At 46.9% G+C, this 14,692-nt stretch overlaps 1 protein-coding gene across 1 annotated transcript in view; it reads left to right on the top strand.

Moving 5' to 3' along the window:
- Window positions 1–11,151, top strand: part of LOC133114589 (potassium voltage-gated channel subfamily H member 6-like) — a 37,967-nt gene extending 26,816 nt beyond the window's left edge. Inside the window, exons 7-16 of the mRNA XM_061224109.1 lie at window positions 772–1,197; window positions 3,371–3,788; window positions 3,986–4,185; window positions 7,305–7,557; window positions 8,006–8,199; window positions 8,619–8,718; window positions 9,101–9,331; window positions 9,413–9,560; window positions 10,082–10,289; window positions 10,876–11,151. Of these exons, the coding sequence (XP_061080093.1) occupies window positions 772–1,197; window positions 3,371–3,788; window positions 3,986–4,185; window positions 7,305–7,557; window positions 8,006–8,199; window positions 8,619–8,718; window positions 9,101–9,331; window positions 9,413–9,560; window positions 10,082–10,289; window positions 10,876–11,151 (2,454 nt within the window). The remainder of the gene's footprint in view (window positions 1–771; window positions 1,198–3,370; window positions 3,789–3,985; window positions 4,186–7,304; window positions 7,558–8,005; window positions 8,200–8,618; window positions 8,719–9,100; window positions 9,332–9,412; window positions 9,561–10,081; window positions 10,290–10,875) is intronic.
- Window positions 11,152–14,692: the final 3,541 nt, after the last annotated feature.

The raw sequence follows: 14,692 nt of genomic DNA on the forward strand, positions 1-14,692 counted from the left end.
CATCACAATAATTGATAGTCCCCTCCAGGTTCTGCACACACCTCTCATTTATGTTCTCTTGACTGCTTTTTCCACAAAGGCATGCCTCCCGTCTTTCCTGACTGAAAGAAAAGAGTCTACTGCTTACAGTGAGGCATAGAGAAAATCCATTCATCCACCCATCCATCCATCCATCCATTATCTGAACCCGCTTATCCTGATCAGGGTCACTGGAGCCTATCCCAGCATACATTGGGCAAAAGGCAGGAATGCACCCTGGATAGGTCGCCAGTCCATCGCAGGGCACACACACCATTCACTCACACACTCATACCTACGGGCAATTTAGACTCTCCAATCAGCACGTGCATGTCTTTGGACTGTGGGAGGAAACCGGAGTACCCGGAGGAAACCCACGCAGACACGGGGAGAACATGCAAACTCCGTACAGAGAGGCCCCAGCCGACGGGGATTCGAACCCAGGACCTCCTTCCTGTGAGGCGAGGTGCTGCCGCATCCGTGCTGCCCGCATAGAGAAAATGTCACAGTAATTTCAGAAGTGTGTCATACTACGACATGACTGTGTTATAGTCCCAATTTTTGAATGGTTGCACAAACAATGGGGTTCCGGATAGCAGCATTTGCTACATGATTAACAACAAATGAAATGAAGGAGAGCATCCCTGAGCCGTGAGCCTGCCTAGCTTCTGAACAGGCTTGTAAGGCTTTTAAATGTATTTAAAGGCGGGCCCCACAGCTTTCTAACATTGAACCCCACCTCTCTCCCCCCAGGTGCTGTCCCTGGGGGCGGATGTGCTTCCCGAGTACAAGCTGCAGGCTCCCCGCATCCACAAGTGGACCATCCTGCACTACAGCCCCTTCAAGGCGGTGTGGGACTGGATCATCCTGCTGCTGGTCCTCTACACGGCCGTGTTCACGCCCTACTCGGCCGCCTTCCTCCTGAACGAGGAAGAGGACGAGCGGCGGCGCACCTGCGGCTACACCTGCAACCCGCTCAACGTGGTGGACCTGGTGGTGGACGTCATGTTCATCATCGACATCCTCATCAACTTCCGCACCACCTACGTCAACAGCAACGACGAGGTGGTGAGCCACCCCGGCCGCATCGCGCAGCACTACTTCAAGGGCTGGTTCCTCATCGACATCGTCGCCGCCGTCCCCTTCGACCTGCTCATCTTCCGCTCGGGCTCCGACGAGGTACGACACGGAACAGTCTTCTCGACACACACAATCACAATCTGCAAGGCGCTAAATCTTTCTGAAGCGTACTCATTTACGAGGTAAAAGTAAGTGTCCTTCAGAGAAAGGGACATTTACTATATTGATGAAAAAACCTTCCACTTGATAGCTGGGCTCAGGGGAAAGCTCCAACAGAGGAAGAAGTGGGTATTAGGGTTAGGAAGTCCAGACAGATAACATCAGGGACTCTGCTGAGAAAAAGAACAGTGAATCAGAGGTGGAAAAAGTAAAAGTCTTCCCCAGTATTTTTTTCCAACCACCTGGATTTGCTCATGAACACAATTCTTCCACCAGGAGGTAGAACTAATTCGCGAAATCAGCTGATGAAACCAGTTGATAGATGTAAGAATCACAGGCAAAACTTGGACCTCTGGACTTCAATGATACAAATGCAAAGTTTTAGACATACATGATAATCTAATGATAACTTTTATTTGTATAGTGCCCAAGGTTTTCTATCCAGGGCTGTGTGATGTTAGTTAGACTACTTCTACAGACACTCTAATATTAAAATCTTACCCAACACAGGCACAGAGCAAAAGCTACATAATAGTAGGGCTGCCGGTCGAGGATGTGGCCTTCTTGCATGTTGACTGAGTTCACTCTAGGACCCAAATAATAGATTTCCCTTGCACAATTACCATAAAACAAAAATCGTTCCACTTGCCAATCAATTAATGGCCTTGCTCTGGGCGGACACCACTGAACCATGCTCATTTGTTTGCACATTTCCAGCAGTGGTGTGAAAGTACAGAGGGCTGATGGGTGCTGTAGATGCTTTAGACCAGTGCTACTCAAATCCACAGTGTCTGCAGGTATTCACTCTGACTGTGCGCTACACCACCTGATTCCACACATTACTTTACCTGCTTGGTTCAGATAATAAGCGAATTAGTGAAATTTGGTGGTGTAGCGCACGGTTGAAGCAACTGCCTGCAGACACTGTGGTCCGCAATACATGGAGTTGTGTGATGCTGCCTTAAACTGTCCAATGGCTGTGCTTAAAAGCATTCGCAAGGTCTTCCACAACTTCCAAAAAGCCACTTTTTCCATTGTGCATAGTTCAGGAATTTTCAGGAGTGTTTTCGTTTGTTTGTATGGCATGATAAATGGACCATTCATCCGGACCTTTGACATGTTGGAAATTTGGGTGAGTGGACCATCACAAAGTTTAGTTGAGCACCCTTGCTGTAGGCCACGTAGGTACTGTAGATGGTGTAGATGCTACTGAGGCCATATATACTGTAGAGGATCTGGGTGCTGTAGATGATATAGACACTATATCATATAGACACTATATCATCTACATCTATAGCATTTGGGTGTGTGGACCATCACACATTGTAATGGAATACCCCTGCTATAGAGACTGTAGATGTTTTCTAAGCTGTAGATACAATAGATTGTAGATGGGGTAGATGCTGGAGATGCTATTGGCACAATATTGTTCCTATCCAGCAGGGGGGCAGAACAAGGGCCGATCCGTTTCAGGATTTTGTGCCATCTTCTGGTCTTAATTATTTAATTGACTCAATTATATCTTATCTGACATGTGTATGTACTGGCTCCAGCTGCAGACTGCAGGTTTATCCTAATGATTTCACTGTGCTCAAGTACAGGCTTGAACCAGGGTAATTTATAGAGCTGTCAGAAAATTAAAAACTGGTTGAAACAAAAAACAATACACAGACCTGCCCTCGAGGACTAGAGTTGTACACCCCTGCTGTAGAGGTAACAGTGTCCAGTAGAAGCATGTCAGTAGTAAGTGAATCAGCAGGTTGTTGACTCCTTTCTCTCCCTGAGATTATGGGATGTACTGGTGTAAAATCCGGTTAGAAATCCTCTATTTTCCAGCCACTCTGGGGTCTTTGGATAGTTTTTGTCTTTTTTGAGTTGATCAGATAATCAGATGATCAGCATAAGGTCTTTTGATCACTTGATCAAAACATTGACATGTTCAAATCTGTCTTTCATCATAGTCCTTTTCCTATTCTAAACCTAACCTCACTACCCTACTATACCTATCCATCTACATTTTCCCCAGTCTATATGTACAAATCTCAACAAATCGTTTGTCTTTATACTTACACTTTTTACCCATTTATCAACCCCCCCCTTTCCCCTCCCCCAGCCCCAGACAACCACCCTGATTGGGCTGCTGAAGACCGCCCGGTTGCTGCGATTGGTGCGTGTGGCCCGGAAGCTGGACCGCTACTCTGAATACGGGGCGGCGGTGCTCTTCCTGCTCATGTGCACATTCGCGCTCATCGCCCACTGGCTGGCCTGCATCTGGTACGCCATCGGGAACGTGGAGCGCTCTGGGTCCTCCGGCCTGGGCGGCATGAAGATCGGCTGGTTGGACAACCTGGCCGACCAGATCGGCAAGAGCTACAACGACAGCGACATGGCCTCTGGGCCGTCGGTCAAGGACACGTACGTCACGGCCCTCTACTTCACCTTCAGCAGCTTGACCAGCGTGGGCTTCGGCAACGTGTCGCCCAACACCAACCCCGAGAAGATCTTCTCCATCTGCGTCATGCTTATCGGCTGTGAGTCCTCCTACCGCCCCCTCCCTGCCAGGGCCACTCTCGCAAGGTCTACCACTTCCTGTCACACCTGTCTCACCACTTCCTGTCACACCAGTTTCACCTCTTCCTGTTACTGTGCATCCATACGCTTGTCACTGTGTGCTTTTTTGTGTCGCTTCGACTTCGCATTCTGACGCTGACTCCTCTGTCCTCCCCAGCCCTCATGTACGCCAGCATCTTCGGGAACGTGTCGGCCATCATCCAGCGGCTGTACTCGGGCACGGCGCGCTACCACACCCAGATGCTCCGAGTCAAAGAGTTCATCCGCTTCCACCAGATCCCCGGGAGCCTGCGTCAGCGCTTGGAGGAGTACTTCCAGCACGCCTGGTCCTACACCAACGGCATTGACATGAACGCAGTGAGCTCGCCTGCACTGACCCACACGCCTGTACTGACCCGCACGCCTGTACTGGTCCGTCTGTACCGACCCGCCTGTACCGTCCCATCTGGACCGACCCGCCTGTATCGACCCGCCCATACCGTCCTGCCTGTACCATCCCACACACCTGGACCGACCCGCCTGTATCCACCCGCCCATACCGTCCCACACACCTGTACCGTCCTGCCTGTACTGGCCCGTCTGTACCGACCCGCCTGTACTGTCCCACCTGGACCGACCCGTCTGTATCGACCCGCACATACCGTCCCACACACCTGTACTGTCCTGCCTGTACTGTCCCACACACCTGTACCTTCCCGCCTGTACCGACCCACACGTCTGTACCGACCCACATGCCTGTACCAAGTCACATACCTGACGTGCGTTCCAGAGAGCGAATGTTCGTTGCATGTTTGCAGGAAACACTATAATTTAAGTGAACATTCCATTTAGTTTGCCAATACTTTTTTAATAAAAATGGATTCGACTGAAAAGTCAAAGCTAGCAAAGTCAAAGTCAGCTAGCAGATTCTTTGCTTAACAGTGATTTATTATTAAAGTTAAGAACAAATATTGCATTGATTAAAGTGTTACAGCCAAAAACAAAGCCAACTTTTGGTCTGCGTTTTCCCCATTAGCAGCCATTTTTGTTCCCCACGCAACTGTTCACACTGTTAGCTAATGTGACCTAACATCTTCGGAGAAAACTTTGAATATGTTGGCGAACATTGGAAAAACTTTGCTACCATTTGCTGTCTTGAATGCTGCCTGTACCAAGCCACACACCTGTACCAACCCAAGGCCAGGCAAAACAAGTTCATTGATATAGCACATTTCATATACAAAGATAATTCAACGTGCTTTGCATAGGCATAACCCACACACCTGAATCACAGGAACACACTCACCTGTACCAATCCACACACCTGTACCACAAAAATATGGTCACTTATACCAGGCCACAGTCCTGGGTCAAATTTGTAATTGTTTTGCATTCCAATGCTTTTTTGCGCTTGATTGCTCAAAAATACTGAGCCAACTAAGAGGACCAGAAGGTGGGGTTTGCCGTTTTTGAGAGTATATCATAGCTTCCAATACACCAGGCAAACTCAGTAGAGTGTAGAGAAGTATTTGAATGCAAAACAATTATGTATTTGACCCAGGTCTGAACCAGCCCACAGGAAACACACTCCAGTGGCATCGACATGAACACAGTTAGCTCTGGGTCTCACATATCTCCATTTCACTGTAAATCTAAATGTCAATTATGCAAATCAGTATTTGACAGCACAAACCCACAGGAAGGGTCTATTTCATTCTCTCACCCATTCCCGGAGTATCAACACTTCTACATGCCAGACTCTATGGGCCGTGTGTTGACATTGAGAAATGGAAGAAATCCATGGGTGGTGCATTTAAATGTTCCAAATAAAGTTTTCACCAAGCACTTTATTCGGAACATTTAAATGCACCACCCATGGATTTGATATCTTCAAAATAAGAGCAATATTGTGTTTGAAAAGAGCCTGAAATATTTCTCAATATCAACATTTTTACTTTAGTACACCTACTTATTCATATATATATTTATTTATTTTAGTGATCACGCATGTACACACCGATTCTTATCCAAATGTTGGACTGCTACACTTTAAACTAAACTGGGAAACTGTAGATTACAGTTAAACCAATCCATATAAAGCCATAAAGAAAACAAATTCTGCATGAAAAAAAATGCAACATTGACATGTGTGGTATAAACCTCAGAAGCTTTCGCCAGCCATGCGTCAATACACCCGATAAGAAGCATCCCAGCGAGCCGTGCACCGGGGTCTCCGGAGGGCTAATGGAGCTGTGTGTATCCGCGCGCAGACACCACCTGTCAATCCCATGAGCGCCCGCCCGTCACAGACCGGCTCCGCGTATCGACCGACCCGGGGGTTACAGCTCGGCCACCGCTCGGCACGGAACCCCGCGAACGCTCCGCCGTGGTTCCACAGACTGCTACGACCCGACCGTTTCCCAGTTACGCAATGTAACCAGGCGGTGCTGTAACTAGGGTTGCCACCTCAGTCCTGGACTCATACAAAGCTGGCAAACTGAGTAAGACGGATTGTCAATCACTCTCGAGGGTGTGTGAGCCTGAAGGAATGTGGTGCGCAACTACCTTGTGCTTGGTGCCAATTCCTCTTTCATTACAAAAATAAACAGTGTAATTCGTGAAGGTTAATAAAGTCTCTGCACCATTTGTTACATTTAGGAATGAACACTGGATACGCTATCTACATTTCATTAAGCAATACTAATGTATGCAACACTCGAAAATACTTAGATTCCGGGACATTTTCTTTCATTATTTTTTCCAGGACAGACAACAAAAATCCAGGACAGTCCCAGAGAATCCAGGATGGGTGGCAACCCTACCTGTAACATAATGCTTAGGGAAGTGGGCTTGTAACAGAATGGTCGCAGGTCAAAATTGTTCAGTTGCCATGAAGCATGCTGCCATCAGGTTCAGTATCCTTAAGAAGGGTGCTTAATCTGAATTGCTTCTGTATGTATCCAGATGTATAAATGGATACAACGTAAAAAAAAATGCTGAATGACATGTGGATGTCGCACCGAACCTCTACGAGTTTTTCCCAAATGTTTGAATCCATTTCCTACACATCATTTTCCAAAAGCTAAAACAAAAAACAAAGCCGGTTAACCATTTTCTTTCTAACCCACAAATTGCTTGCAAAATGAAAAACTATTCAAAACTATATTATGCTTCTCATCATTAAACCTTTGCATGAAAATGATTTGCACACGCCATCATTTCAATAGATCTTACTGAGCACCAATTGTACACAAGTATGCAAAATTCCAATTTGAGTGAAAAGCAAAAAATGTGCTTGTTTTTTTGCAGAATTGGCATTGGCGTTGGCACAAGTGTCAGGTTTCGGTAACCATCTTAAATTTTAGCTTCAGTATGTAAACACTTGAGAGAAACAATACATTTCCCCCAGGGGCTGAAGTTTGCGTTGCACTTAAAATGACTAATATACCTGCTGAGATTCACTTATTTTTGGTTTTTGTGGTTCCCTCTCTGCGCAGGTCCTGAAGGGGTTCCCAGAGTGCCTGCAGGCCGATATTTGCCTGCACCTGAACCGCAGCCTGCTGCAGCACTGCAAGGCTTTCCGGGGAGCCAGCAAGGGCTGCCTGCGCGCCCTGGCCATGCGCTTTAAGACCACCCACGCGCCCCCCGGAGACACCCTGGTGCACTATGGAGACGTGCTCACCGCCCTGTACTTCATCTCCCGCGGCTCCATCGAAATTCTGCGCGACGACGTGGTGGTGGCCATCTTAGGTAGGTGACCCTCCGCTCACCCTCATCCTCACAATCCCCCCCCCACCCACACCTATCATCTCATCCTCCCTCTTCCTCCATTCTGGATTTTGAGGTCTGGAAGAGCTCCTCGCCCTCTTTCTTGACATAATTCCAGTGATTGCCGAGAGTCGCCTCTAGCCTATGCATTTTGACAGAGCGGAATTCAAAGCTAAAAAGGTGATCCATTTCAGAAAGCTGTTTCAGTACTACTTAGGAGTTGTGTTTGGGCCTTGGGCTGTTTGCGACCTGTTGTATCTCCTCTATGCGCAAGAGATGTTCTGCACCTCCTTCTAGTGATTGCCTTCATCATAAGTGAAGTAATCTTTCATTTTAGTTTCTGAAGATGTGAATGGTGAGTATTTAACCCGCTGTTTTCTACCTCACGGTGCTGTCTCCTTCCTACCTCTCTTCTATCTCCGGTTCACAGGTAAGAACGACATCTTCGGGGAGCCCATTAGTCTCTACGCCAGGCCCGGAAAGTCCAACTCGGACGTACGGGCGCTGACCTACTGCGACCTGCACAAAATCCTGAGGGACGACCTGCTGGAGGTGCTGGACATGTACCCCGACTTCTCCGACAACTTCTGGAGCAACCTGGAGATCACCTTCAGCCTGCGAGATGTGAGTGCCATCGCTGTGGCGACTTCAGACCAGAAATACTCAGCGTCTGCCCTTTAGCATGTGCCAAACCATGAATCACATGCAAAACCCAAAAGGTCTTAGTAAATCCGTTTTAGAGGGAAAAATTCCTGGAGATAACCGACTGTATCATTGTCTCACCAACCATTGTTTCACCAAACGTTCAGAACAAAGCTTTTGTCATACAATTGTGCATTTTGGCTAGTGGCGTGTTTCCTTGTCTATTCTCTCGCTGGAGTGTCAAAAGACTTCAAATAGTTCAAATACACATTTGGCCCAGGTGTAGGGGACAGCAGATGCACTCACCACATCAGCATGCTCCGGTATGTTCCGGCCGGTACTGCATGCTAGCGCATTGCTACATGCTGGCTGGCTGAGTTACTGAAGCTCCTGTGCATCAGGCAGATCGGATTATGCAGCCCTTCTCCAGCGAGGACTCTGACTGCGGATACCGCCGGCCCAGGCGGAGGAGAAACTCCCTGCACCGCCGCAACCGGCCCGGTGAGCGCTTGAGGGCTGCGGCCTCCTTCTGCTAGCTGTCATATTTGTAGTTTATATTTCCAGTTCTGAAAAATGTCTCAGTATTTGTGGTTTATACTGTATACGAGTTGTTGTATAAGATGCATCAGTATTTGTAGTTTATAAATCCTGGTATATGTATCGGTATTTGTGATGTCCTGTATATTTATTGGGTATAAAAGATTTGTGGTTTATTTATCAGTTGTTCTATAAGATCTGTCAGTATTTGTTTATAGTTGACAAATCCTGGTATATGTATTGGTATTTGTGATTTACTGTATATTCATCAGGTGTAAAAGATGTCTCAGTATATGCGTATTATGAATCAGTTGTATGAGATGACTGTATGTGTGGATTGGTGCAGATGGGATGGACAGGGAAGACTCATACCCTGACCAGGTACCCAACCACCAGGGGGCGGTGCCGCACTGCCATTGGGATGAGCTGTGCAGCAGCCCCAGCACCTGCTCCCAGTCCAGCGAGGAGGAGGTGAGCAAGCGGGACCTGCTACCCCCCACCGTGGTCAGCCTGCTGCCCCCCAACAGCGCCCTCGCAGGGATGGGAGGACCCCCGGACCCAGGTCACGGACATGCAGGTAGAGCGGAGAGGGACGGGTGCCTGCAGCTCTGTCCCCAGGCCCAGGACGCTCACCCCTCCTGTGCCCTCTCCTCCACAGCCCCTCTGGGCGTGCCCGGCCTGTACGGGTACTGGCCCGAGCGGCGGCCCTCTCCGGTGCGGGCGGCTCAGCTCCGGGCCCCCTGCCCCCAGGACAGGCCCAGCGAACTGGAGTCCCGCCTGGAGCTGCTGCAGACCCAGCTCAACCGGTGAGCATGTGGCAAACAGGAGGGAGACTGAGAGAGAGATTGCTTTGGTCAAACAGGACACAAGGGACATGATCGAACACATTAATTTAGCTGTTTTGGAGCACCGGAAATGGTTTATGATAAAGCTGCAGAATTAATGTATTCAATCGATTCTTTTGATAGGTTTTCATATTAATGTGATTATTTAACCCCTTATGGGTGGATGCGACCTGCACATTAGATCTCCCTTAACAGACAGATGCGACACATTGTATTCGATGATATGACCATTTTTCAAGACACATGATTGTTGAAATGCACTGTGATTCCTAGTCCTTTCTATGGGGTTTCTATCGGGCACCTTAGTCTATAATGGGCTAACATACAAACACAATCTGGTACAGACATGCAAGAAAACATGAAATGGACACCTAGTATAGTCATGAAAACGGAGGGCATCTTGTTGAACGCACATCCAGCAAAGAAGGTGACAGCTTGTTAGCGTAAACCTCTTCCCTCCTCCCCTCCCTCTCTCTCTCCAGCCTGGAGACGCGGATGACGGCCGACATCACGGTGATCCTGCAGCTGCTCCAGAGCCAGATGGCCCCGGTGCCTCCCGCCTACAGCATCGTGTCCCCTGGAGGCCACCCCCCGCACCCCCCTGTGTCATGTGGCGCCAGGGCGCAGGCACTCCACGGTGTGAACCCTGTTCCGCCCGTACAGATCAACAGCCTGGCCTCCCCGATACAGGTACGGACTCACCACAGACACAGCCCAAAATACATGAAGAAGTGCATTTATAACACAGGCACTGAGTCACTTTCATTTTGCACTTGTCTCTCCATCTTCATTTTGTAGTTCTTTGTAGCTCCATAATTCTTGCCTCGTTTCTACCTCATGACATGGCATAACTTTATTGACTTCGCCTATATTTGCCTTTGAACTAGACTTCATGTTTATGGCTATGGATAAGTGATGCTTTATGTAAATTGTACCTTATCAGACCTGTGTTTTATAGTTGTTCAATGACCATCGGTATGCACATATTGAAAAATATTACATTTAGAGCACAGGTATTGATGAATAGTTGTGAATTTAGTTTGGCTACAGTAACTGTTTGAGGATTTATGAGATAATGAGCTAGGTTGACTCAAGGTTATACATTATACATTCGAGGTTATATGGGATTATGGGGTACAGTGACTGTGTTAGAGGTTATGTGAGATAACGGGGTGCAGTGACTGTGTTAGCGGTCATGTGGGATAATGAGCTACATTCACTGTGCTAAAGTTTATGTGGGATTATGAAATGCTGACCTGCCTTTTTCCTCCATTAGAGCCCAGGCTCTGACCAATTCAAGCACAAGTCCCGGGACTCTCTGTCTAGTGGTGTCCACCTGACCGTGGCCTCAGACAACACCATGTCCATGTCCCCCGAAACGGAGGCCATCGCCCCCCCCGGCCTGAGCCCCGCCCAGGCCCCCTCCTCCACAGGGTCCCCCGGACTCTGCAGCAGCCAACGGTTCCCCTCACTCCCCGAAAACCTGCAGACCTCTCCCGCTCTGGCCGAGATCCAGAGGCACGTGTCGGACCCCGTCCTGCCTGGCAGCTAGGCAACCCCCCCCCTCCCCAAAAAAAACCCGGCTCCCTCGCACCCTCTACACTCATGGGACAGCGGCCCTGCTTCTGGGACAGTGTGTAGCGGGTTGCCATTGGACAGTAAGCAGTATGCAGCGTGCAGTGACAGTGTGCAGTGAACAGGAGCAGTGTGTACTAGAGATCCACATACACACCAGCCCACAGCGTATTCTACCAAACATACACACTGGTCCTGCAATGTATTCTCACAAATGTATGTGTACACACACACACACACACACACACACACACAATGCTGTATGCCCGGCTGGTCTCTGCCTCTCCCGTCGTCTCGGAGCTCAATGCACAGAATTCTCTCCCTCTTCAGTAATCCAGAGCCAGTTTAACTAGAAGCACAAACCCCCCATGCCTCCTCCTGGAGGTTCCTGACCTTAGCTACTGTTCCCCACAGTGACTGATCTTTCCTTACAGCACACAGCTGGCTGGCTGGCTCTTTAATGCCAATGTACCTTTTTAGATTGATCCAAAGCTCTGGAATGCATGATGGCCAATAGACTGCAGACACTGTCCCATTCAATAGTGATTTCTAATACAGACCGCAGACACTCCCGTTAAACAGTGAATTCTAATACAGACGACAGACACTCAACTTTTAAATAGTGAACTGAATACCAGAGTGTGATGCAGGTTGTAATTTCTTTGCCTTATATAATGATTTCAAATAAGTTAAAAAACACCAGAGGAAGTAACAGCTCTATTATTTTTTCAATTATTATTATAAGGACAGCTGCATGTTTCACAACCCTGCAATCACCCGCAAGTGCGCCACTAGCTTTAATTAGTCACAGGTCCTGAGACGATTAACAGGTTCATTTTAAGTGTTAAAGGTACAATAGATAATTTCCTAACGGTCAAGAGAGGAATTGCAGCAACAAACACCCTTTTCATGTTTTGGAAAGCTGACAGTGACAAACGCGACAGAGCCTGCCGTCTTTTCGTAGTGTTCTAGTAAAAAAATGTTCGCCGAACAGGTGACTTTATGAAATTTAGACTTTAGTGTGCAACACAACACTATTTCTATTTTTTGTCTTTTTGAGGTTTTCACTTTAGCTAACCAACTATATTATAATATGAGCAAGCAACGTATTTGGCTATGTAACTAGCTGGTGATATAAATAAGATCTAATTGTCTACCACAGACGATGCATCTGTAACTTAAAACAAATGTATTTGCATGTAGCTGCCAAAATTGCACTCCAGACAAGCGATCGCTGTACACTATTCGTTATTATTCAAGCCAATAATACATATCTAGTTATAGAACGATACCAGTTATCGGAAGCAACAAGCAAATCAGCTATTAGGGGTACAATAGTTGTTCGCAACGCTCGCTACTATGTTTGTATTGCTTCAGGTGGATACTTGTAAATTCGTCAAGCTAACTATGGCTCATTTGCTTGTTGCTACCGATAGCGAACTGGTATTGTTTTATAACTAGGTATGCAGTCTTCGCTTGGATAAGTTTTAGTGATCGACTGATCGCTTGCCGAGTGCAATTTGGGCAGCTACCCGCGAACAATCAGAATAAGCCCCCATGCCATTGGCTGTCGAAATTAGAACCAATTTTCAATCAATGAGCTTGTGCAGTTGTCCAATGTTTTGGTACAGAGCAGTCTATGGTACAGAGTGACGACTGTCACAACAAATTCTATCCCCCTTACAAAACTTATCCCCTCCGGGAACTACGTTCCCTTCATGCGTCAAGTCGACAGCGTGGTTGCCAAGCTTTATCTGTCGGTTGCTATGATGCGATCTATAAGATACATACGGTAGCGTCAACTGGCTAACATGTCTTTATGTGCACGGCATACGCTTAGTCATTACTGTCAATAAGCATTTATTTAGTCCGGTGTATGTAAGTTAGCGAAACATATACATTTTCCAATTTCCCTACAGTTTAAGATAGCGATAGAGATAGCTAGTGCTCATCTCTCGGTGGACTAATATCAGTACCGCTAAATAGTTAGTGAAACGGCTTAGTGAAAGTTAGCTCCCTAGCTAGCAAAATAAGCATCTAGCTAGCGATACAGCCAGACGGATAGATCGCTCGCTAACTAGGAAGAAGTTAGCCGTTTTGTTTATTTATTCCTAGCTAGCTAGGGATCTTTCTATCTAGCTAGTTAGATGTGGCCTATATCGGGGTTCAATGTATATAAATAATCGGGATGTTACATATGAAGCACTCCATATTTACAAAAGCATCGCTAGCTAGCCGATGCAGAGCCTATTACACACAGCGGTAAACAAATATGATTGACGTCATTGCAGAGACGGAGCCGGAAACGTGACCCCGGAGGGGATTCGTTTTGTAAGGGGGATAGAATTTGTAGCGACACGGCCGATGAACTGTATATTTTGAAACCCAAATTAAAGACTATAAACACAGGCAGATGATGAGTCAACATGTCAATGAGCCTTTTTCAACGATAGGACAATGTAACAATGTTTTAACACAAAAATCGTACCTATTGTACCTTTAAAGAGAAGACGTGTTCCCTTGTGACATTTATAAACATTTAGGTCATTAACCTCATCATGAAAGGGCCTTAAGCTTTACACACAGACACATTACGTTACTGTGAACTGTAATACAGTGAACTCTAACACTGCTTGCAGATGATCAGCGTCAAGCCATTAAATACCTATGGAGGGAGCGTTGAAACCCGACTTGGCAGCAACGGCCTGGCGTAGCGCACAGCTCAAAATAAAGCAAAGTCGAGCGCCATCATGGTTCAAATTCTTTAAACTTTGAACTTGTTTGACGCTGACCTTTCCTAGCATGTCCAGTCACATCACAGCTTTGTATGAAGCAGGCATACACTACATAGCAACACCGTTTCACGTAAGCTACATGGCTAACTGAGTTAGCCCAGTTAGTTTCTTGATATTTTGGGATAAACTCAATAGGCCTACTATTGTTTTCACAAAGAGAGTAGGCTACACAATTTAGCCTTTAATAACCGCAGATAAGCTACTACTATCACATTGTTGGCGCTTGTTAGTTTAACTAATTAACTAACGGCTTCCTCGATGGATGATGACAAGTTATCAACAACTGGCGGCACTCGATTCTTCTCATGTGTAGTTAACTCCGTACTGTGCGTTGAACATACAGTTTGACACCGATCACGTGAAAGCAGCTTAATAAAGACTAGACACTCTCCCTTTAAACGGCACACTCATTCCAGTTGCTTATTTTTCTTTGTCTCCTCGTTACTCGACTGACTAGGGCAGCCATCATCAAATCTGGATCCGATTTTCTTTTCTCCATGGTAATTAAGTGAACAAGTATTGTTACTGATTGGCCATACTGTCTTCAGACCTGACTCCCAGGTAAAGAGAGGGTGGAAAACCAGCAGTTCTCAGACCTTCTTTTCCTTGCTCCTACCTTGGAAATTGGAAATCAAGGTCGACCATCTTCAAGGACATTCCAACCATCCTTTGCAGAAGCATTTTTTCAGAAAGCGTTCACAAGGACAGGACCAAGGACATTCC

Source organism: Conger conger, chromosome 16 (genome assembly GCF_963514075.1).
Source record: "Conger conger chromosome 16, fConCon1.1, whole genome shotgun sequence".
Classification (NCBI taxonomy): domain Eukaryota; kingdom Metazoa; phylum Chordata; class Actinopteri; order Anguilliformes; family Congridae; genus Conger; species Conger conger.